The following is a 22259-nucleotide window of genomic DNA, read 5'->3' on the forward strand; positions in this document are numbered from 1 at the left end:
TCTCCCCTACCCCCCCGATCTCCCCTACCCCCCCGATCTCCCCCACCCCCCCGATCTCCCCCACCCCCCCGATCTCCCCCACCCCCCCGATCTCCCCCACCCCCCCCGATCTCCCCCACCCCCCCGATCTCCCCCACCCCCCCCGATCTCCCCCACCCCCCCGATCTCCCCCACCCCCCCGATCTCCCCTACCCCCCCCGATCTCCCCTACCCCCCCCCCCGATCTCCCCCCCCCCCATCTCCCCTCCCGATCTCCCCTACCTCCCCCCCCCGATCTCCCCTACCTCCCGCCCCCCCATCTCCCCTGCCCCCCCCCCGATCTCCCCTACCTCCCGCCCCCCCTCGATCTCTCCCTACCCCCCCCCCCCCCCCCCGATCTCCCCCCCCCCCCCCCGGATCTCTCCCTCCCCCCCCCCCCCCGGATCTCCCCTACCTATCCCATACCCACCTCCTTACAGTTCCCGTCGGCCCACCGACCACCCGTCCCGATCCCCCGTCCCCCCGCACCCGCTCCGCCGGCTGTAACCACTCCTCACCCAGGCGGCCGCGGCCCAGCCCCAACAGGAGGCTGCAGCAGGCGCTGAGGAGAATCCAGGCTGGGGACGGCAGCCGGCGGCCCATCGCTCGCATTCCCCGCGCTGGCACCCCGCAACAAGGAGGCCGCTCATTGGCCCGTGCGTCGCACAAACCAATCACAGCCCGCCATCAATCACGGCCGGTTGCGATGGAAACCGGGACAACTTCAACCGGCTGGACCTGAGGGTCAGTACTGAGGGAGAGCCGCACTGTGGGAGGGTCAGTACTGAGGGAGTGCTGCACTGTCAGAGGGTCAGTACTGAGGGAGTGCCGCACTGTCAGAGGGTCAGTACTGAGGGAGTGCTGCACTGTCAGAGGGTCAGTACTGAGGGAGCGCTGCACTGTCAGAGGGTCAGTACTGAGGGAGTGCCGCACTGTCAGAGGGTCAGTACTGAGGGAGTGCCGCACTGTCAGAGGGTCAGTACTGAGGGAGTGCTGCACTGTCAGAGGGTCAGTACTGAGGGAGTGCCGCACTGTCAGAGGGTCAGTATTGAGGGAGCGCTGCACTGTCAGAGGGTCAGTACTGAGGGAGCGCCGCACTGTCAGAGGGTCAGTACTGAGGGAGCGCTGCACTGTCAGAGGGTCAGTACTGAGGGAGCTGCACTGTGGGAGGGTCAGTCCTGAGGGAGTGCCGCACTGTCAGAGGGTCAGTATTGAGGGAGCGCTGCACTGTCAGAGGGTCAGTACTGAGGGAGCGCCGCACTGTCAGAGGGTCAGTACTGAGGGAGTAATGCACTGTCAGAGGGTCAGTACTGAGGGAGTGCCGCATTGTCAGAGGGTCAGTGCTGAGGGAGAGCCGCACTGTCAGAGGGTCAGTACTGAGGGAGTGCCGCACTGTCAGAGGGTCAGTACTGAGGGAGCGCTGCACTGTCAGAGGGTCAGTACTGAGGGAGTGCTGCACTGTCAGAGGGTCAGTACTGAGGGAGTGCTGCACTGTCAGAGGGTCAGTACTGAGGGAGTGCCGCATTGTCAGAGGGTCAGTATTGAGGGAGCGCTGCACTGTCAGAGGGTCAGTACTGAGGGAGTGCCGCACTGTCAGAGGGTCAGTACTGAGGGAGTGCCGCACTGTCAGAGGGTCAGTACTGAGGGAGTGCCGCACTGTCAGGGAGTCAGTCCTGAGGGAGTGCCGCACTGTCAGAGGGTCAGTACCGAGGGAGTGCTGCACTGTCAGAGGGTCAGTACTGAGGGAGCGCTGCACTGTCAGAGGGTCAGTACTGAGGGAAGGCTGCACTGTCAGAGGGTCAGTACTGAGGGAGCGCTGCACTGTCAGAGGGTCAGTACTGAGGGAGGGCCGCACTGTCAGAGGGTCAGTACTGAGGGAGTGCCGCACTGTCAGAGGGTCAGTACTGAGGGAGCGCTGCACTGTCAGAGGGTCAGTACTGAGGGAAGGCTGCACTGCCAGAGGGTCAGTACTGAGGGAGTGCTGCACCGTCAGAGGGTCAGTACTGAGGGAGTGCCGCACTGTCAGAGGGTCAGTACTGAGGGAGTGCTGCACTGTCAGAGGGTCAGTACTGAGGGAGTGCCGTATTGTCAGAGGGTCAGTACTGAGGGAGTGCTGCACTGTCAGAGGGTCAGTACTGAGGGAGTGCTGCACTGTCAGAGGGTCAGTACTGAGGGAGTGCCGCACTGTCAGAGGGTCAGTACTGAGGGAGTGCTGCACTGTCAGAGGGTCAGTACTGAGGGAGTGCTGCACTGTCAGAGGGTCAGTACTGAGGGAGTGCTGCACTGTCGGAGGGTCAGTACTGAGGGAGTGCCGCACTGTCAGAGGGTCAGTACTGAGGGAGTGCTGCACTGTCAGAGGGTCAGTACTGAGGGAGTGCTGCACTGTCAGAGGGTCAGTACTGAGGGAGTGCTGCACTGTCGGAGGGTCAGTACTGAGGGAGTGCCGCACTGTCAGAGGGTCAGTACTGAGGGACTGCTGCACTGTCAGAGGGTCAGTACTGAGGGAGTGCCGCACTGTCAGAGGGTCAGTACTGAGGGAGTGCTGCACTGTCAGAGGGTCAGTACTGAGGGAGTGCCGCACTGTCAGAGGGTCAGTACTGAGGGAGTGCTGCACTGTCAGAGGCGCAGTGCTGAGGGAGCGCTGCACTGTCAGAAGGTCAATACTGAGGCAATCCTGCACTGTCAGAGGGTCAGTACTGAGGCAATCCTGCACTGTCAGAGGGTGGGGCGGTGGGTTTGTAGGCTGCTCTGCGGTTTCCGCTCCCTGCGGCCTCTCCGCCGCACGCCCTGCGTCACCTGGGATGGCCCACCTTCAGTCGACATATCCTGCCTTGCTGACTCAGTCTTAGACCATTAGACCTGACCTCGGTGGTGATTGGTCCAGGGTGGGGCTCTGGGTTACCATTTTGGGCGGTGCCATATGACAGGAGAGGGCACGTTCTGCACTGTTCACTTCCATCCTCTGGAATTCCTGCACCCCCTTCTCTGCACTTTCATCGAAAGGGAGATTTCCATGGCTTCCTTCAGATCTAGCAATGACTCGACCAGTAACTTTTGTTTGGTCGCTATCTTGTTTCCGCCACAGACCAATCGGTCCTGTAGCATCTTTGGCAGGGAAGGGCCATTATATCAATACTCAGCTAGTTTCTTCAAACACGTTAAGTAAGAACTTGGTAGCAAGCTCCCCTGCCGTCTGTTTCACAATGGCCGATGGCTTGGGGTCATACTGGTTTGCTACTCGCATTACCAGCTCCTCAAAGGTCTTGAAGTCCGGGTCTGCGGGGTACGTGAGGCTCTTGATCACGCTGAAGGTGGGGCTGCACAGGCAGTCAAGAGTATTACTCTCTGTCGTTCATCTCCACTTGTAGCTTTAGCCCTAAAAAAGTAGCACATACACCCTGGGCATTGCACCCAATCTTCTACGCTACCATCAAACTCATCCAGTCTCCCAAAGAGCGTTATTTTGAAATCAGTGCAAACCTTACTCCAGCAGTATGAGTAGAGATGACCCTGCTTCCAAAGGTTAGCAGTGCCGCCTGTAGCTCCACTTTTACCCTTGTCGCCAATTTAGTGGCCACAGAGTAAACGCAAAGAGAATCAGAAAGAAACATGTTATTATTAATAAACAACTATTTACACAGTCTCTTTTCGGTCCAGCCGGGACTATTCTGCTCGGCTCCCATTCGGTATGGTAGCACAGCGGTTTGCAATGCTGCTTCACAGCTCCAGGTTGCCAGGTTCGATTGCTGGCTTGGGTCACTGCGTGGAGTCTGGACGTTCTCCCCGTGTCTGCGTGGGTTTCCTCCGGGTGCTCTGGTTTCCTCCCACAAGTCCCGAAAGATGTGCTTGTTAGGTGAATTGGACATTCTGAATTCTCCCTCTGTGTACCCGATCAGGCGCCGGAATGTGGCGACTCGGGGATTTTCACAGTAACCTCATTGCAGTAAGCCTACTTGTGACACTAATAAAGATTATTATTAATTATTTTATAGCCAGAGTCAATTGAAATGGGTTATTTTGTGAGGAAGGTTTGAACAGGCTCAGATCGTGTTTTCGGGATCCTTAAGGGGGAGGGGGAGCAGCCCCAAGTCGTGGTCCACATAGGTACCAACGACATAGGTAGGAAAAGGGATAGGGATGTAAGGCAGGAATTCAGGGAGCTAGGGTGGAAACTTAGAGCTAGAACAGACAGAGTTATTATCTCTGGGTTGTTACCCGTGCCACGTGCTAGCGAGTCGAGAATGACTAAGGTAAGAGTAGGGCCAGTCAAGGACAATAGTGGGAAGTTGTGCGTAGAATCCGAGGAGATAGGAGAGGTGCTAAATGAGTATTTTTCGTCCGTATTCACACAGGAAAAAGACAAAGTTGTCGAGGAGTATACTGAGATACAGGCTACTAGACTAGAAGGGCTTGAGGTTCATAAGGAGGAGGTGTTAGCGATTCTGGAAAGTGTGAAAATAGATAAGTCCCCTGGGCCGGATGGGATTTATCCTAGGATTCTCTGGGAAGCTAGGGAGGAGATTGCTGAGCCTTTGGCTTTGATCTTTAAGTCAACTTTGTCTACAGGAATAGTGCCAGAGGACTGGAGGATAGCAAATGTTGTCCCCTTGTACAAGAAGGGGAGTAGAGATAACCCCGGTAACTATAGACCAGTGAGCCTTACTTCTGTTGTGGGAAAAGTCTTGGAAAGGTTTATAAGAGATAGGATGTATAATCATCTGGAAAGGAATAATTTGATTAGAGATAGTCAACATGGTTTTGTGAAGGGTAGGTCGTGCCTCACAAACCTCATTGAGTTCTTCGAGAAGGTGACCAAACAGGTGGATGAGGATAAAGCAATTGATGTGGTGTATATGGATTTCAGTAAAGCGTTTGATAAGGTTCCCCACGGTAGGCTATTGCAGAAAATACAGAGGCATGGGATTCAGGGTGATTTAGCAGTTTGGATCAGAAATTGGCTAGCTGATAGAAAACAAAGAGTGGTGGTTGATGGGAAATGCTCTGACTGGTGTCCAGTTACTAGTGGTGTGCCACAAGGATCTTTTTTGGGGCCGTTGCTGTTTGTCATTTTTGTAAATGACCTGGAGGAGGGCGTAGAAGGATGGGTGAGTAAATTTGCAGATGACACTAAAGTCGGTGTAGTTGTGGACAGTGCAGAAGGATGTTACAAGTTACAGAGGGACATAGATAAGCTGCAGAGCTGGACTGACAGGTGGCAAATGGAGTTTAATGCAGAAAAGTGTGAGGTGATTCATTTTGGAAGGAATAACAGGAAGGCAGAGTACTGGGCTAATGGTAAGATTCTTGGCAGTGTGGACGAGCAGAAAGATCTCGGTGTCCATGTCCATAGATCCCTGAAAGTTGCCACCCAGGTTGAGAGGGTTGTTAAGAAGGCGTACGATGTGTTAGCTTTTATTGGTAGAGGAATTGAGTTTCGGAGCCATGAGGTCATGTTGCAGTTGTACAAAACTCTGGTGCGGCCGCATTTGGAGTATTGTGTGCAGTTCTGGTCGCCACATTATAGGAAGGATGTGGAAGCATTGGAAAGGGTACAGAGGAGATTTACAAGAATGTTGCCTGGTATGGAGGGAAGATCATATGAGGAAAGGCTGAAGGACTTGAGGCTGTTTTCGTTAGAGAGAAGGTTAAGAGGGGACTTAATTGAGGCATACAAGATGATCAGAGGATTAGATAGGGTGGACATCGAGAGCCTTTTTCCTCGGATGGTGATGTTCAGCACGAAGGGACATAGCTTTAAATTGAGGGGAGATAGATATAGGACAGATGTCAGAGGTAGGTTCTTTACTCAGAGAGTAGTAAGGGCGTGGAATGCCTTGCCTGCAACAGTAGTGGACTCGCCAACACTAAACTCATTCAAATGGTCATTGGATAGGCATATGGACGATAAGGGAATAGTGTAGAGGGACTTTAGAAGGGTTTCACAGGACGGTGCAACATCGTGGGCCGAAGGGCCTGTACTGCGCTGTAATGTTCTATGTTCTAGGCTAGGCTAGTATCGGCTGGAGTTTAGAAGAGTACAAACAAAGAACAAAGAAAATTACAGCACAGTTACAGGCCCTTCGGCCCTCCCAGCCTGCGCCGATCCAGATCCTTTATCTAAACCTGTCTCCTATTTTCCAAGGCCTACTTCCCTCTGTTCCCGCCCGTTCATATACCTGTCTAGATGCCTCTTAAATGATGCTATCGTGCCCGCCTCTACCACCTCCGCTGGTAAAGCGTTCCAGACACCCACCACCCTCTGCGTAAAAAACTTTCCACGCACATCTCCCTTAAACTTTCCCCCTCTCACCTTGAAATCGTGACCCCTTGTAACTGACACTCCCACTCTTGGAAAAAGCTTGTTGCTATCCACCCTGTCCATACCTCTCATAATTTTGTAGACCTCAATCAGGTCCCCCCTCAACCTCCGTCTTTCCAACGAAAACAATCCTAATCTACTCAACCTTTCTTCATAGCTAGCACCCTCCATACCAGGCAACATCCTCCTCTGCACCCTCTCCAAAGCATCCACATGAAATGAAATGAAAATTGCTTATTGTCACGAGTAGGCTTCAATGAAGTTACTGTGAAAAGCCCCTAGTCGCCACATTCTGGCGCCTGTTCGGGGAGGCTGGTACGGGAATCGAACCGTGCTGCTGGCCTGCTTGGTCTGCTAAGTGAGCTAAACCAGCCCCTTCTTCTGGTAATATGGCGACCGGAACTGCACGCAGTATTCCAAATGTGGCCGAACCAAAGTCCTATACAACTGTAACATGTCCTGCCAACTCTTGTACTCAATACCTCGTCCGATTAAGGCAAGCATGCTGTATGCCTTCTTGACCACTCTATCAACCTGCATTGCCACCTTCAGGGTACAATAGACCTGAACTCCCAGATCTCTCTGCACATCAATTTTCCCCAAGACCCTTCCATTGACCATATAGTCCGCTCTTAAATTTGATCTTCCAAAATGCATCACCTCACATTTGCCTGGATTGAACTCCATCTGCCATTTCTCTGCCCAACTCTCCAATCTATCTATATTTTGTTGTATTCTCTGACAGTCCTCCTCGCTGTCTGCAACTCCACCAATCTTAGTATCGTCTGCAAACTTGCTAATCAGACCACCTATACCTTCCTCCAGGTCATTTATGTAGATCACAAACAGCAGTGGTCCGAGCACGGATCCCTGTGGAACACCACTAGTCACCCTTCTCCATTTTGAGACACTCCCTACCACCACTACCCTCTGTCTCCTGTTGCTCAGCCAGTTCTTCATCCATCTAACTAGTACACCCTGAACCCCATACGACTTCACTTTTTCCATCAACCTGCCATGGGAAACTTTATCAAACGCCTTACTGAAGTCCATGTATATGACATCTACAGCCCTTCCCTCATCAATTAACTTTGTCACTTCCTCAAAGAATTCTATTAGGTTTGTAAGACATGACCTTCCCTGCACAAAACCATGCTGCCTATCACTGATAAGTCTATTTTCTTCCAGATGTGAATAGATCCTATCCCTCAGTATCTTCTCCAACAGTTTGCCACTGACGTCAAGCTCACAGGTCTATAATTCCTTGGATTATCCCTGCTACCCTTCTTAAACAAAGGGACAACATTAGCAATTCTCCAGTCCTCCGGGACGTCACCCGTGCTCAAGGATGCTGCAAATATGTCTGTTAAGGCCCCAGCTATTTCAACCTTCGCTTCCCTCAGTAACCTGGGATAGATCCCATCCGGTCCTGGGGACTTGTCCACCTTAATATCTTTTAGAATACCCAAAACTTCCCCTTCCGTATGACAACTTGACCTAGAGTATTTAAACATCCATCCCTAGCCTCAACATCCGTCTTGTCCCTCTCCTTTGTAAATACCGATGCAAAGTACTCATTAAGAATCTCACCCATTTCCTCTGAGTCCACGCATAAATTCCCTCTTTTGTCTTTGAGTGGGCCAATCCTTTCTCTAGTTACCCTCTTGCTCCATACATACGAATAAAAGGCTTTGGGATTTTCCTTAACCCAGTTAGCCAAAGATATTTCATGACCCCTTTTAGCCCTCTTTATTGCGCGTTTGAGATTCGTCCTACTTTCCCGATATTCCTCCAAAGCTTCATCAGTTTTGAGTTGCCTCGATCCTATGTATGCTTCCTTTTTCATCTTAGCTAGTCTCACAATTTCACCCGTCATCCATGGTTCCCTAATCTTGCCATTTCTATCTTTCATTTTCACAGGAACAAGAGGCAACCTGATTGAAACATACAAGATGCTGAGGGATGTTGACAGGGTGGATGTGGAGAAGATGTTTCACCTTGTGGGAGAAGCAAGCCCCTTAAAAAAATAAAGAGTCGCCCATTTAAGAGAGAGATAAAGAGAAATTATTTCTCCGAGGGTACACAGTCTTTGGAACTCGCTTCCTCAAGAGGCAGTGGAAATAGAGTCTGAATATTTTAAAGTTAGAGGTGGATTGATAGGGCCGGGGAGGGGGCATGTGCTGTAAGTGGGATACAGATTTGAGGTTACTGTCAGTTCAGCCGTGATCTATTAAATGGCGGAGCAGGTTCAAGGGGCCGAATGGCCCGCTCCTTGTTTGTATGTGACACTACTACCACACCACAGCTTTGCCATGCACAAGTTACTGAAGTTGACAAGGCAGGTTGAGAAAGCAGTTAAAAAGGCAAATAGGATCTTATAAATAGAGGTATTGGGTACAAAATCAAATATGTGATAATCGACCTTTATAAAATACTGGTTTGGCCTCAACTGGAGTATTGTATCCAAATCTGTAATAATCTTGTGTTTTTCTGGTGTGACACTGGAACAGAGTGACAAAGGAACCGAGATGATTACAGTTCTTCAAGCTTCAAAGAGATCCAGTTACTGTGCGTGGTTCCCAGCTGGGGGCACCTAGATTAATATTTAATACATCCCGAGGTGAGACCCAGCAGTCAGATCACATTCCTTCATCACTTACTTTCTTCATCTGTGTCGCACCAAAGTAGTTTTCGCACTCTGCTGATTTTGTTCTTAAGGTTAAACCTACTGATAAGATCAGTGAGCTGTCGGGCTTCCTGCTGTGTTCCAAGCCTGATCATTGGGCATTAACAGAACGCACCAGCTGGTTGAACCTGTGCTTTATTCCAGACAGATGGGGATTGAATCAATTATTGTATTCATTCAGTAAACAAGAAAAATCTCCTGTAAAATAAATATAAATAACTCAGTCAAACATTAAATGTTGCAGTTTTGATTTCATCTACTTGTGTGAGGAATATCACAGAGAAAGATCAATGTTTTCATCAGATGTAATCACCGATTCTCAGTAAAAAGCAGGCTCACAAAGCAAATAAAAGGGACAAGCTGTTACTTGTTAATCCTTTGGGTAATGTTTAACGCCAATAAAAAGTGTTGGCAAATCTTTGGAATTGGTTGAGTGCGTGTTAAATCCGGTTAAAACCATCTTATTAACAAACCGATTTCCTGCTGATAAATTCCTGCTCCCATCCCACTGAAGCAGTATTTCACTTTGCCCCAAGCCTCGCCCTGCTCTGTTTCCCTTCGGATGATCTAACAGTATTTTGTACCCATGGATCGTAAGTTAAAATGTACTTTGGGTCCTGTTTCAAGGATGGCAAATGATGTAGAAACTAGAATTCAACTGTCTTTATCTTTCTTGTGCAAAAATGATCCCGTCTATTCTCTTTGTGTTGCTGATATGATGACAGCACCCCAGTCTGTTCATAACCAGTTTATTAAGGACCAGAGAGCCCTGCTGGAGGTACATTTGTTTTTTTCCTATAGTTTATTTTAATTCAGTGAAAGTAATAATAATTATTAACTACCTGCCCGGATCAGCAGAAAAAGTGACTAAAGAGTGTTGCTAGCTCTGTAACTATAAATAGGAAGTTCTCAAAATGTATCTCTAATCTGAATGTATTTTATCGAAAAGTATATTGTGAAGAGGACTTAAGGAGTTTGCAGATGGATATCGAAAGGTTGAGTGAGTGGGCAAAAACATCTGGCGGATGGAGTATAACGTGGGGGAATGTGAAGTTGTTCACTTTGGCAGGAAGAATAAAAGAACAGAGTATTATTTTAACAGAAAATGGCTGCAGAATTCTAAGGTGCAGAGGCATTCTACTGCATGAGTCACAAGGTTAGCATGCAGACACAGCAGGTAATGAAGGCTAATGTTGGAGTGCTAATCTTTTATTATGAGAGGAATTGAAAATATACGTAAGGATGTTATGGTTCAGTTATACAGAGCATTAGTGAGACCAAATCTCGAATACGCTGTGTACAACTTTGGTCTCCTTATTTGACTTGGAGGTAATTCAGAAGTTTAATAGGTTGATGCCAGGAATAAACGGGTTACCTTCCGAGGAAAGCTAGGAAAACTAGGCTTGTTTCAATTGGAGTTCAGTAGAGTGAGGGGTGACTTGATTGAAGTTTATAAGATCCTGAGGAGTGTTGACAAAGTGGAAGTGGAAAGGATGTTTCCTCTTGTGGGTGAGTCCAGAACTGGGGGGGGGGGGGGGGTCTCTGTTTTAAAATTAGGTGTTGCCATTTTAGGAGCGAGATGAGGAGAAATCATTTCTCTCCGATGGTTGTGGGACTTTGGAACCCTCTGCCTCAGAAGGCAGTGATGGTAGAGTCACTGAATATTTGTAAGGGAGAGGTAGATGGATGCTTGTGGACAAGAGAATCAAGGTTATTTGGGGGTAGATGGGACTGTGGAATTTTAAACACAAACAGATTAGTCATGATCTAATTGAATGGCGGAGCAGACTCGAGGGTCGAATGGCCTACTTCTGCTATTTTGTATGTTTGTATAATGGGCAGGAACTCTTAAATGTCGACTCTAGTTGGGGTAGCAATCTTACTTGAGAGTGAGGAGGTATATGAGTGCATAATCTAGACTTGTATATCCAGTCCACCTTTCAGATGAGGGATGTAATCTAACCAAAATGTTTCTAAGTGTGGTAGCGAGCGGGAACTGCCGGATGTTCCCCGACGGCCGACAAGGTGAGGCTGTCACCGGTATCTAACATTAATTAGAGCATTTATAATGCCCAACAAGCTTTACATCGCAAATGACTGTCCCGCCAGCTGATTCGCCTGGACCGCGCTTGGCAGCTCCACGAAAACGAGGGGGAGCAGCTCTTAAACCGATCCCACAGAGCAAACCGCAGACAGCACGCAGCCATGCCACTGCGGAAACCAGCCCCACGTTTCGGTGATGCCAACCTGGCCCAACTGTTGGCCGCGGTGGAGTCCAGACGGAATACCCCAAGGGGGTCGGAGGGCCAGCCACAGGGCAGCCAGTGGTGTGACGGGTTTAGGTACACCGGATCCGATAATCCTATCTTACAAACTTAAGATTTAGGTTAAGCCACCAAAAGAGGGAAATCTGTTTCTCTCCTAAGACCCAGAATAACTCTCACTAGGGGAGGGTGCCTTTCTCTGTCTCAAACAGTCAAACAAGATTTCAGTTACTTTCTCGTGGAAGAAGTTTAGATACATCACTTATAACTAAATCCTTACCTCTGTCGGTCGTGGGTCCTTGTCATTTGAGACTTCCTAAATGAGTGTCTAGGATCTAAAAAATTATTTGCGAGTAAGTCTGCACAGTTTAATTTCTACTAATATTTTTATTATAAAATATTCAATTGATACATACAGAATTGCAGAGTTAAAAATATAAATTGATTAACAGTCCTCAGTTATCTGTTAAAGATATAACAGTGAACAGTCCTTTGTTATCTGCTAACAAACTAACTTCTCTAAGAGAATAATATATCTAAACATGGAAAATCCTGAAGTATCTCATATCAATTTCTAATACATTTCTGAGAAGTTTAATAGGAACATCTATTATCAGTTAATGTTGGCTAATTTCCTACAGCCAAATGGTCAGGTTTGTTATATTATCAACAATATGTGCTTTGCACATTCTCCCGTGTTTGCATGGGTTTCACCCCTACAACCCCAACATGTGCAGGTTAGGTGGATTGGCCATGCTAAATTGCCCCTTAAGTGGAAAAATGAATTGGATTCTCTAAATTTATATATATTTTTTAAACTATGTGCTTTAATGATCTCAGTGTCTGCTTGAATGTCAGGTGTCTAAGATATATGGGTGGACAGAGGGTTGTTTAAGAGATCTTTCTACTTCTGTCTATCTTGAATGTGTCAAGTTTCTTAGATATATAGATGGTCAGATAGACACTATTCCGAAGTGTGTGATCTTAAGTGTCAAAAGTAATATAGCTAAGGAAGGAATGTTTGTTTTGCTATTTTAGAATGTTCTTCCCACGGTCTAGCTTTTGGTTATAATTGCAGGAAGGTAATTTAAAGAATTTATGGATTGTGAATTCAAGGATCTTTCTCATCCCACATTTGTCTGGAATGGCTTAATGATCCTTGGGGTCAGCTAATGTTTCTTGCAGCAAATGGTGATTTTTGAAAGACCTTTTATTCCACTTTGAATTAAAATACTCGATGTCTTAATTTCTGCTGCTTATACTTGTCCTTATTCTAAACCGAATTCTACGGCGAGCGTAATCTCCATCACAGTGCCACATGGGAGGCAGTGGCAGCAGCCGTCAGTGCGGAGAGTGTCACCAAGAGGACTGTCATCCATTGCCGTAAGCTAAATGACCTCCACCGGGCGTATGGGTGTGGTAAACCACTGTTACACCTGTATTAGGTGATGTAAGGTAGGACCTGTACTACAGGTTTGCCGGTAGCCCCTGCCTGCTGGCTCCGCCCAGTAGGAGGAGTGTGTCCTCCATTCAGCAGCCATTTTGCCAGCTGCTGTGGGACGCCACACATCTTACTACAATAAAGCCTCAGTTGTATCCAACCTTAGTCTTTGTACAATTGATCGTTCATCAATTTATTGCAGTAAGATTTTCTAAGATGGACTTCCGAATCAAACCACATCGCCTGCAGCTGGATCCGCAATCAAGCGACGCCAAAAAGGACTTTAATCACTGGTTAGCTTGCTTCGAGGCCGATCTCAACCCAGCGACCACCCCTCCGACGGATACAGATCCTGTACTCAAGGTTGAGCTCCAATGTGTTTCCGCTGATCCAGGATGTCCAGAATTACGCAGATGCCATGGTGCTCCTCAAAGAAAACTACGCACAGAAAATGGGCACACTCTTCGCCAGGCACGTACTCGCCGCTCGCTCTCAACTCCCTGGTGAGTCCATAGAAGACTTCTGGTGGGCCCTAATCCCACTCATCCGGGACTGTGACTGTCAGGCCGTTACGGCCACCGAACATTCCGACCTTCTTATGCGTGATGTGTTTCTAACGGGGATTGGGTCGGACCTCATACGCCAAAGACTGCTAGAAGGGGCCACGCTCGACCTAGATGAGACTAAAAAGCTATTACTCTCCATGACGGTCGCCTCACATAATGCTCAGGCCTACCCCTCCGGCCATGTGGCCCACCCCTCCTATCCCTCGTGGACCCCACCGACGGCCGCCCCATCCGGGGCATCACCCAGCCAGTACTCCTGCGCCACATGCCAACCTGTGCACCCCAGGGGTCCCCGATGTAACTTCTGCGGCCAGCAGAAGCACCACCGCCAACGCTGACCGGCCCGCACTGCCATTTGCAAGGCTTGCAGCAAAAAGGGGACCTTCGCTGGGTGTGCCAGGCCCGCGCAGTCACCGCTATCACCCCTTCCCCCCCCTGACCTACACACAATGGGCACCGCCATCTTCATCCCGGACCACGCGTGGCCAGTGGGCGCCGCCATCTTCACCTCCCGGGGCCACGCGCGGCCAGTGGGCACCGCCATCTTCACCTCCCGGGGCCGCGAGCAGCCAGTGGGCGCTGCCATCTTCCCCCCTCAGTCCATGGGCGCCTCCATCTTGTCCAGCCCCTGCAATGTTCGGCCCATGGATGCTGCCATTTTGTCCCCCGCAGGATCTTCAGGCACCACCATCCTGTCTTCCCCCACGGGGCATTTACGCCGACAGCATTCCACGACCTGGGCCCTCCATGCTCTCCATCTTCTCGGCTAAATCGCTGGCTTTTAAAGCAGACCAAGCAGGCCAGCAGCACGGTTCGATTCCCATACCAGCCTCCCCGGACAGGCGCCGGAATGCGGCGACTAGGGGCTTTTCACAGTAACTTCATTGAAGCCTACTCGTGACAATAAGCGATTTTCATTTTTCATTTCATTTCTAACGCCAGGGATGATTGACCGCAGGTCGCCTCAGTGACAATCAACCAGTCTCATCCACACAACCTGGCCACCGCTTCGACCAGTGTGAGAATCAACGGTCACGTGACCTCTTGCCTGCTGGACTCCGGGAGCACCGAAAGCTTCATCTACCCGGATACGGTAAGGCGCTGCTCCCTCACGGTCCACCCCGCCAATCAAAGAACCTCCCTGGCCTCCGGATCCCATTCCGTCCCGATCCGGGGGTTCTGCATGGTCACTCTCACGGTCCAGGGCGCAGAATCCAACGGCTTCCACCTCTACATCCTTCCTAATCTCTGCGCTGCACTATTGCTAGGCCTGGATTTCCAGTGCAATCTCCAGAGCCTTACCCTCAAATTCGGCGGGCCCCTACCACCCCTCACTGTGTGCGGCCTCACGACCATAAAGGTCGACCCACCCTCCTTCTTTGCCAATCTAACTCCGGATTGCAAACCCATTGCCACCAGGAGCAGACGGTACAGCACCCAGGACAAGACCTTCATCAGGTCCGAGGTCCAGCGGTTGCTTCGGGAAGGCATCATCGAGGCCAGCAACAGCCCCTGGAGAGCCCAAGTGGTAGTCATTAAAACTGGGGAGAAACACAGAATGGCCGTGGACTACAGCCAGACCATCAATCGGTACACGCAGCTCGACGCACACCCCCTCCCACGCATATCTGATATGGTCAATCAGATTGAGTAGTACCGGGTCTTCTCAACAATAGACTTCAAATCCGCCTGCCACCAGCTCCCCATTCGTAAATCGGACCGTCCATACACTGCTTTCGAGGCGGACGGTCGTCTCTATCACTTCCTCAGGGTTCCCTTCAGCGTCACTAACGGCGTCTCGGTCTTCCAAAGGGAGATGGACCGAATGATCGACCGGTACGGTTTGCGGGCCACCTTCCCGTAACCTAGACAACGTCACCATCTGTGGCCACGATCAGCAGGACCACAACGCCAACCTTGCCAAATTCCTCCACACCGCCACTCTCCTCAACCTCACCTACAACAAGGAAAAGTGCGTGTTCAGCACAACCCGCTTAGCCATCCTCGGCTATGTGGTCCAGAACGGAGGTCTGGTGCCCGATCCCGACCGCATACGCCCCCTCATGGAACTCCCCCTCCCCCACTGCCCCAAGGCCCTCGAATGCTGCCTGGGGCTCTTCTACTACGCCCAGTGGTCCCAAACTATGCGGACAAGGCCCGCCCACTCATTCAGTCCATCCACTTTCCCCTTACGGCCGAGGCACAACAGGCCTTTGCCCGTATCAGAGCTGACATAGCCAAGGCCAGGATTTACGCAGTAGACGGGACACTGCCCTGCCAAGTAGAAAGCGACGCATCAGACGCCGCACTTGCCGCCACCCTCAATCAGGCAGGCAGATCCGTGGCATTCTTTTCCCGCACCCTTCATGCCTCAGAAATTCGGCACTCGTCCGTCGAAAAAGAGGCCCAAGCTATCGTTGAAGCTGTGCGGCATTGGAGGCATTACCTGGCCGGCAGGAGATTCACTCTCCTCACTGACTAACGGTCGGTAGTCTTCATGTTTAACAACACGCAGCAGGGCAAGATCAAAAACAATAAAATCTTGCAGTGGAGAATCGAGCTCTCTACCTATAATTACGAGATTTTGTATCGCCCCGGCAAACTCAACGAGACCCCAGACGCTCGATCCCGAGGTACTGTGGTGAATGTGTAACCACTATAAATTCACACTGTACATCACTGTGTCCCTGTGGGCTCCATCTGTGAGCCGTTGCGCGGCTCTGCCCACAGGGGGAGATGAGGAGCATGTACAGGGCTCCACCCCCAGCAGGAAGTATAAGTGCTGCGGTCCTGCGAGTCTGCTCTCAGTTCAGCATAGTTGCAGGCAGGCACGGTTGTAAGCCACAGTTTACTTCAACTCGTGTCTCTGAATTAATTAATGGTCGCATCAATTTAAACAACTTAAAAACTACTATGGAATCAGCCCTCAAACCTGACCGACTGGAACTCGATCCACAGGCCGCAGAAGCAAAGGAAATTATTTGTATTGGCTTTGGTACTTCAAGGCCGACCTGGCTGCGTCAACGACCTCCTCTGTTACAGAAGAACAGAAACTCGGTCTTCTCCAAGCACAGATGAGCCATCATATTTCAACTCAACTTGATGTAACTGACTCTTATACTGAGGCCCTCGTGATACTCGACCGCCTGTATGTGCGGCCCGTGAATGAAGTCTACGCGCGACACATCTTTACAACTCGCCGCCAGTGCCCTAGGGAGTCGCTAGAAGACTAACTGCGCGACCTTAAAGCCCTAGCACGCGAATGTAACTTCCAGGCCGTGACAGCCTCCCAGCACATGGAACTCGCTGTCCGAAGACATGTATGTTGCAGGGGTCCAGTCCAGTTATGTGCGGCAGCGTCTTCTCAAGAAAGGGACCCAGGACCTGGAGGACACGGTAAGTCGCTTTCCAAAGCCTAACTGCGTTCCCGGCCGATCACGCGACTACATCGTTGACCCACGACCAGAGACTGCCCCAGGCCTGCACCACGCGGCCACCCGCCCACCAGGGAGGGCTAGCGTGCCACTTTTGCGGCCAGCCCCAACACCCCCGGCAGCAATGCCCGGCCCGCAACGCGACCTGCAGCAGCTGCAGGCGAAAAGGTCACTTCGCTAAGGTCTGCCTGGTCAAATCTAAAAACTCGAACCCTAACCCGAACTCTCGCTCCTCCGACTCCCAGGCCCGCAGACCCCGCAATGTGGCAGCGTGTCTGCCGACTCCGCCTCCGCACAACATGCGTGACTCACGGGGGCCGCCATCTTGGCAATCCTCCCCCACGCGGCCGGCCATGTGCAATTCATGGGGACCGCCATCTTGGGTGCCATCTTCCTCGCCACGTGTGATCCATGGGGGTGGCCATCTTGGACGCCAGCCTCCTCGCCGCCCGCCACATGCAATGAACGGGGACCGCCATCATTTTTTTAAAAGTAATTTTTATTCAGATTTTCACAAAATATCAATAACAGAAAATATTAACAAAAAATATTAACAACTAAGAAAAACAAAAAAGATCCCCCCCCCCCCAGTAAATACAAAAAAGAAGAAATAGATTAACACCCGTCATAAACAAAGAACACATGTACACGTCCTTTCAACCCAACGCACAGAAACGTCCGCCCCCGGGTTGCTGCTGCTGCCGGCCTATTTCCCTACCGTTGTGCCAGGAAATCTAGGAAAGGCTGCCACCGCCTGAAAAACCCCTGTACTGATCCCCTCAGGGCAAATTTCACCCTCTCCAATTTCATAAACCCCACCATATCATTGATCCAGGTCTCCACGCTTGGGGGCCTCGCATCCTTCCACTGAAGAAGAATCCTCCGCCGGGCTACTAGGGACGCAAAGGCCAGAACACCGGCCTCTTTCGCCTCCTGCACTCCCGGCTCCACTGCAACCCCAAATATTGCGAGTCCCCAGCCTGGATTGACCCTGGATCCCACCACCCTCGACACCGTCCTTGCTACCCCCTTCCAAAACTCCCCCAGCGCTGGGCATGCCCAGAACGTATGGGCGTGGTTCGCTGGGCTCCCCGAGCACCTAGCACACCTGTCTTCGCCCCCAAAGAACCTGCTCATCCTCGTCCCGGTCATATGAGCCCTATGTAGCACCTTGAACTGTATGAGGCTAACCCTCACACAGGAAGAGGAGGAGTTCTTTCTTTCCAGAGCATCCGCCCACGTCCCCCTCCTCAAACCCCTCACCCAGCTCCTCTTCCCATTTACCCTTCAGCTCCTCCACCGAGGCCTCGTCTACCTCCTGCATCACTTGGTATATCCTCCCCTCTCCAACCCACACCCCTGAGAGCACCCTGTCCTGGATCCCACGCGGGGGCAACAGAGGGAACCCCGCCACCTGCTGCCTGGCAAACGGCCTTACCTGCATGTACCTAAAAATGTTCCCCGGGGGGAGCCCGAACTTCCCCTCTAACTCACCCAGGCTCGCAAACTTCCCGTCTACAAACAGGTCCCTCAACCTCCTAACACCTGCCCTGTACCAACTCAGGAACCCGCCATCGATTCTCCCTGGACTAAACCGGTGGTTCCACCGTATCGGGGACCCCATCGAGACCCCCACCTCCCCCCTGTGCCGTCTCCATTGCCCCCAAATTTTGAGGGTAGCCGCCACCACCAGGCTCGTGGTATACCTCGTTGGAGGGAGCGGCAACGGCGCCGTTACCAGCGCCTCCAGGCTCGTGTCCACACAGGACACCATCTCCATCCTCTTCCATGCTGCCCCTTCCCCGTCCATTATCCACTTACGCACCATCGCTGCGTTGGCAGCCCAATAGTACCCACAGAGGTTGGGCAGCGCCAGCCCCCCCCCCATCCCTGCCCTGCTCCAAAAACACCCTTCTCACCCTCGGGGTCCCGTGCGCCCACACAAACCCCGTAATACACCTGTTGACCCTCCTAAAAAAGGACTTCGGGATAAGGATGGGGAGACACTGGAACATGAACAAAAACCTCGGGAGCACCGTCATCTTGACTGACTGCACCCTACCTGATGGGCCATCAATTGCACGTGAGACGAGTTGCTGTACAAAAGTTAGGCTTTAATAAGCTAGAACTTAGCCCCGCGGTCGAGTACAATAAATGGACGACCGCCGGGCGTTCTGACTATTTATACCTCGGTATGGAGGCGTGGTTAACTCAGCCTCTCGACCAATCGGAGAGCCGTCACATGACTGGTCTCAACCAATCGGTCGAGAGGCACATGACTGACCAGGGCCAATGGTAAGCCGGTGTTCTGCACCAATGGCAGACAGCTATGCAAATCATACCACCACATTCACCCCTTGCGGAGAAAGAAGCCGGGGGGGGGGGGGGGGGGGGGGGATCAACGAGAGCCGGGGGGGGGGGAGAGAGAGAGAGAACTGGTGGTATGCGTAGCAGCCGGGAGAACAAAAATTTTCTCTCCTTTTCTTTTATTACATTTTTGGCTTCCCACTGGCCCAGACAATTAGCAATAGTACACAAAGTCCCAACAAAGTCCATGGAGCTGTTATAATTTAAATCGATTCGATCAGTCTTTTCGTGGCCCATGATGTTCTGGCAGACCGCCGCAGTGGAGTAGGTGACGTCGGTTCAGCCGATGGTGGTGGTTCCGCTGACGTCCTGGAGTGCGGGAGCAATGGTCCTTGAACAGTCTCCGTCACCCGAGCTGGCTGTGGAGACGCCATGGATGGGGAAGGGGTGGCTTGGTGGGGCGCTGGGGGGAAAAAAACAGGGGGGGGGTCTGTGGTGAAGGGGGGAAGGCCGCACGCCGGCAGGTGCCAGGTCCCGGAGTGAGACCGTGTCCTGCCGACCGTCGGGGTACTCCACATACGCATACTGCGGGTTAGCGTGGAGTAACTGGACTTGTTCCACCAACGGGTCGGACTTGTGCACCCGCACATGCTTCCGGAGCAAGATGGGTCCGGGGGCGGCCAGCCACGTCGGGAGAGGGGATCCGGAGGACGACTTCCTGGGGAAGACAAGAAGATGTTCATGAGGTGTCTGATTTGTTGTGGTACAGAGGAGGGAGCGGATAGAATGTAGGGCATCGGGGATCACCTCTTGCCATTGGGAAATAGGGAGATCTCTGGACCGGAGGGCCAGTAGTATGGTCTTCCAGATGGTACCATTCTCCCGCTCGACCTGTCCGTTACCCCGGGAGTTATAGCTGGTCGTCCTGCTAGAGGCAATGCCCCTGTTGAGCAGGAATTGACGCAGCTCGTCGCTCATAAAGGAGGACCCCCGATCGCTATGTATGTATGCGGGGTAGCCGAACAAGGAGAAGATGGAGAGGAGGGCCTTAATGATGGTCGATGTGGTCATGTCGGGGCAGGGAATGGCGAAAGAGAAGCGGAAGAATTTGTCGATTACCGCCAGGAAGTAAATGTTGCGATTGTTGGAGGGAAGGGGCCCCTTGAAGTCAATGCTGAGACGTTCGAAGGGGCGGGATCCTTTGATCAGGTGTGCGCGCTCGGGGCGGTAGAAGTGCGGTTTGCACTCTGCGCAGATGTGGCAGTCACGGGTTACTGTCCTGACTTCTGCGATGGAGAAAGGCAGGTTGCGGGCCTTAATGAAATGGTAGAGACTGGTCACCCCTGGATGGCAGAGGTCCGCGTGGAAGGAGCGGAGGCAGTCTATCTGCGCGCTGGCGCAGGTACCGCGGGACAGGGCATCAGGAGGCTCATTGAGCTTCCCAGGACGATACAAGATCTCATAGTTGGACGTGGACAACTCGATCTGCCACCGTAAGATCTTGTCATTCTTAATCTTGCCCCTTTGAGCATTACCAAACATGAAGGCTACTGACCGTTGGTCTGTGAGGAGGGTAAACCTCCTGCCAGCCAAATAGTGCCTCCAATGCCGCACCGCTTCGACTATGGCCTGGGCTTCCTTTTCCACAGAGGGGTGGCGGAGTTCGGAAGCCTGGAGGGTTCTGGAGAAGAAGGCCACGGGTCTGCCCGCTTGGTTCAGGGTGGCCGCCAGAGCTACTTCTGATGCGTCGCTCTCGACCTGGAAGGGGAGGGACTCGTCGATGGCGCGCATCGTGGCCTTTGCGATGTCCGCTTTGATGCGGCTGAAGGCCTGGCAGGCCTCTGTCGACGGCGGGAAGGTCGTGGTTTGAATGAGGGGACGGGCCTTGTCCGCGTAGTTGGGAACCCATTGGGCGTAGTAAGCGAAGAACCCCAGGCAGCGTTTGAGAGATTTGGGGGTATTGGGGAGAGGGAGTTCCATCAGGGGGCGCATGCATTCGGGGTCGGGGCCTATCACTCCGTTACGCACTACGTAGCCGAGGATGGCTAGTCGGTCGGTGCTGAACACGCACTTATCCTTATTGTACGTGAGGTTAAGGAGTTTTGCGGTTTGGAGGAATTTCTGGAGGTTGGCGTCATGGTCCTGCTGGTCGTGGCCGCAGATGGTGACATTATCAAGGTACGGGAAGGTAGCCCGTAATCCGTACTTGTCGACCATTCGGTCCATCTCCGGTTGGAAGACCGAGACCCCATTTGTGACACCAAATGGAACCCTAAGGAAGTGGTAAAGGCGCCCATCTGCCTCAAACGCGGTGTATTTGCGGTCACTCGCGCGGATGGGGAGCTGGTGGTAAGCGGACTTAAGGTCCACAGTGGAGAAGACCTTGTATGTCGCCATCTCGTTAACATGGTGGAAATACGGGGGAGAGGATACGCGTCCAGTTGCGTAAACCGGTTGATGGTCTGGCTATAATCGATGACCATCCGGTTTTTCTCCCCAGTCCGGACCACCAGCACTTGGGCTCACCAGGGACTGATGCTACCTTCGATGACCCCTTCCGTCAGCAACCTCTGGACCTCGGACCTGATGAAGGACCGGTCCTGGGCGCTGTACCGTCTGCTCCGTGTCGCGACGGGTTTGCAATCGGGGGTGAGATTAGCAAACAAGGAGGGGGGGTCCACTTTGAGGGACATGAGGCTGCAGACAGTGAGGGGGGGTATAGGGCCACCGAATTGGAAGGTCAAGCTATGCAGGTTGCACTGGAAGTCCAGTCCTAGGAGTGCCGGTGCGCAAAGGTCAGGGAGGACAAGGAGTTTATAATTTTAAAAACCTTCCCTTGGACCGTGAGGTCCGCGATGCAGCACCCGGTGATGCGGACGGAGTGCGAACCTGAGGCTAACCCGATTTTGCGTGTTACGGGATGGACAGGGAGCGCGCAGCGTCTTACCGTGTCAGGGTGAACGAAGCTTTCTGTGCTCCTGGAGTCCAGCAGGCTGCCCGTCTCGTGGCCGTTGAGGTAGATCAGCCAGTGTTGTCGTTCTGGCGAGCGTGCGTGGACGTGACTGGTCGAGCTGAATGGCCGCGAGCCGTGCAGAAAATCCATATTCGTCGTCGTCGTCCGAGTAGATGCTGGAAGAACCTTGCGTGCCAGTCCCGGAAGGTGGTGCCCAGGACCCGCACGTGGAGTCGGGGCCCCAAGATGGCGGCGCCCAGGGCCCGCACAT

General features: G+C 52.0%; 1 protein-coding gene and 1 long non-coding RNA gene across 3 annotated transcripts in view; one reads left to right on the top strand and one right to left on the bottom strand.

Moving 5' to 3' along the window:
- Positions 1–667, bottom strand: part of tctn2 (tectonic family member 2) — a 66343-nt gene extending 65676 nt beyond the window's left edge. For both annotated transcript variants that reach the window (XM_038798413.1, XM_038798326.1), the window contains exon 1: positions 537–667. In XM_038798413.1, the coding sequence (XP_038654341.1) occupies positions 537–630 (94 nt within the window). In that variant the 5' untranslated portion in view covers positions 631–667. The remainder of the gene's footprint in view (positions 1–536) is intronic.
- Positions 638–8389, top strand: LOC119967173. Its single transcript, XR_005460935.1, has 2 exons — positions 638–762; positions 8258–8389. It is a non-coding gene; the product is annotated as an uncharacterized LOC119967173 (long non-coding RNA).
- The last annotated feature ends 13870 nt before the right edge of the window (positions 8390–22259 follow it).

Source organism: Scyliorhinus canicula, chromosome 1 (genome assembly GCF_902713615.1).
Source record: "Scyliorhinus canicula chromosome 1, sScyCan1.1, whole genome shotgun sequence".
NCBI classification, from domain to species: Eukaryota; Metazoa; Chordata; class Chondrichthyes; order Carcharhiniformes; family Scyliorhinidae; genus Scyliorhinus; species Scyliorhinus canicula.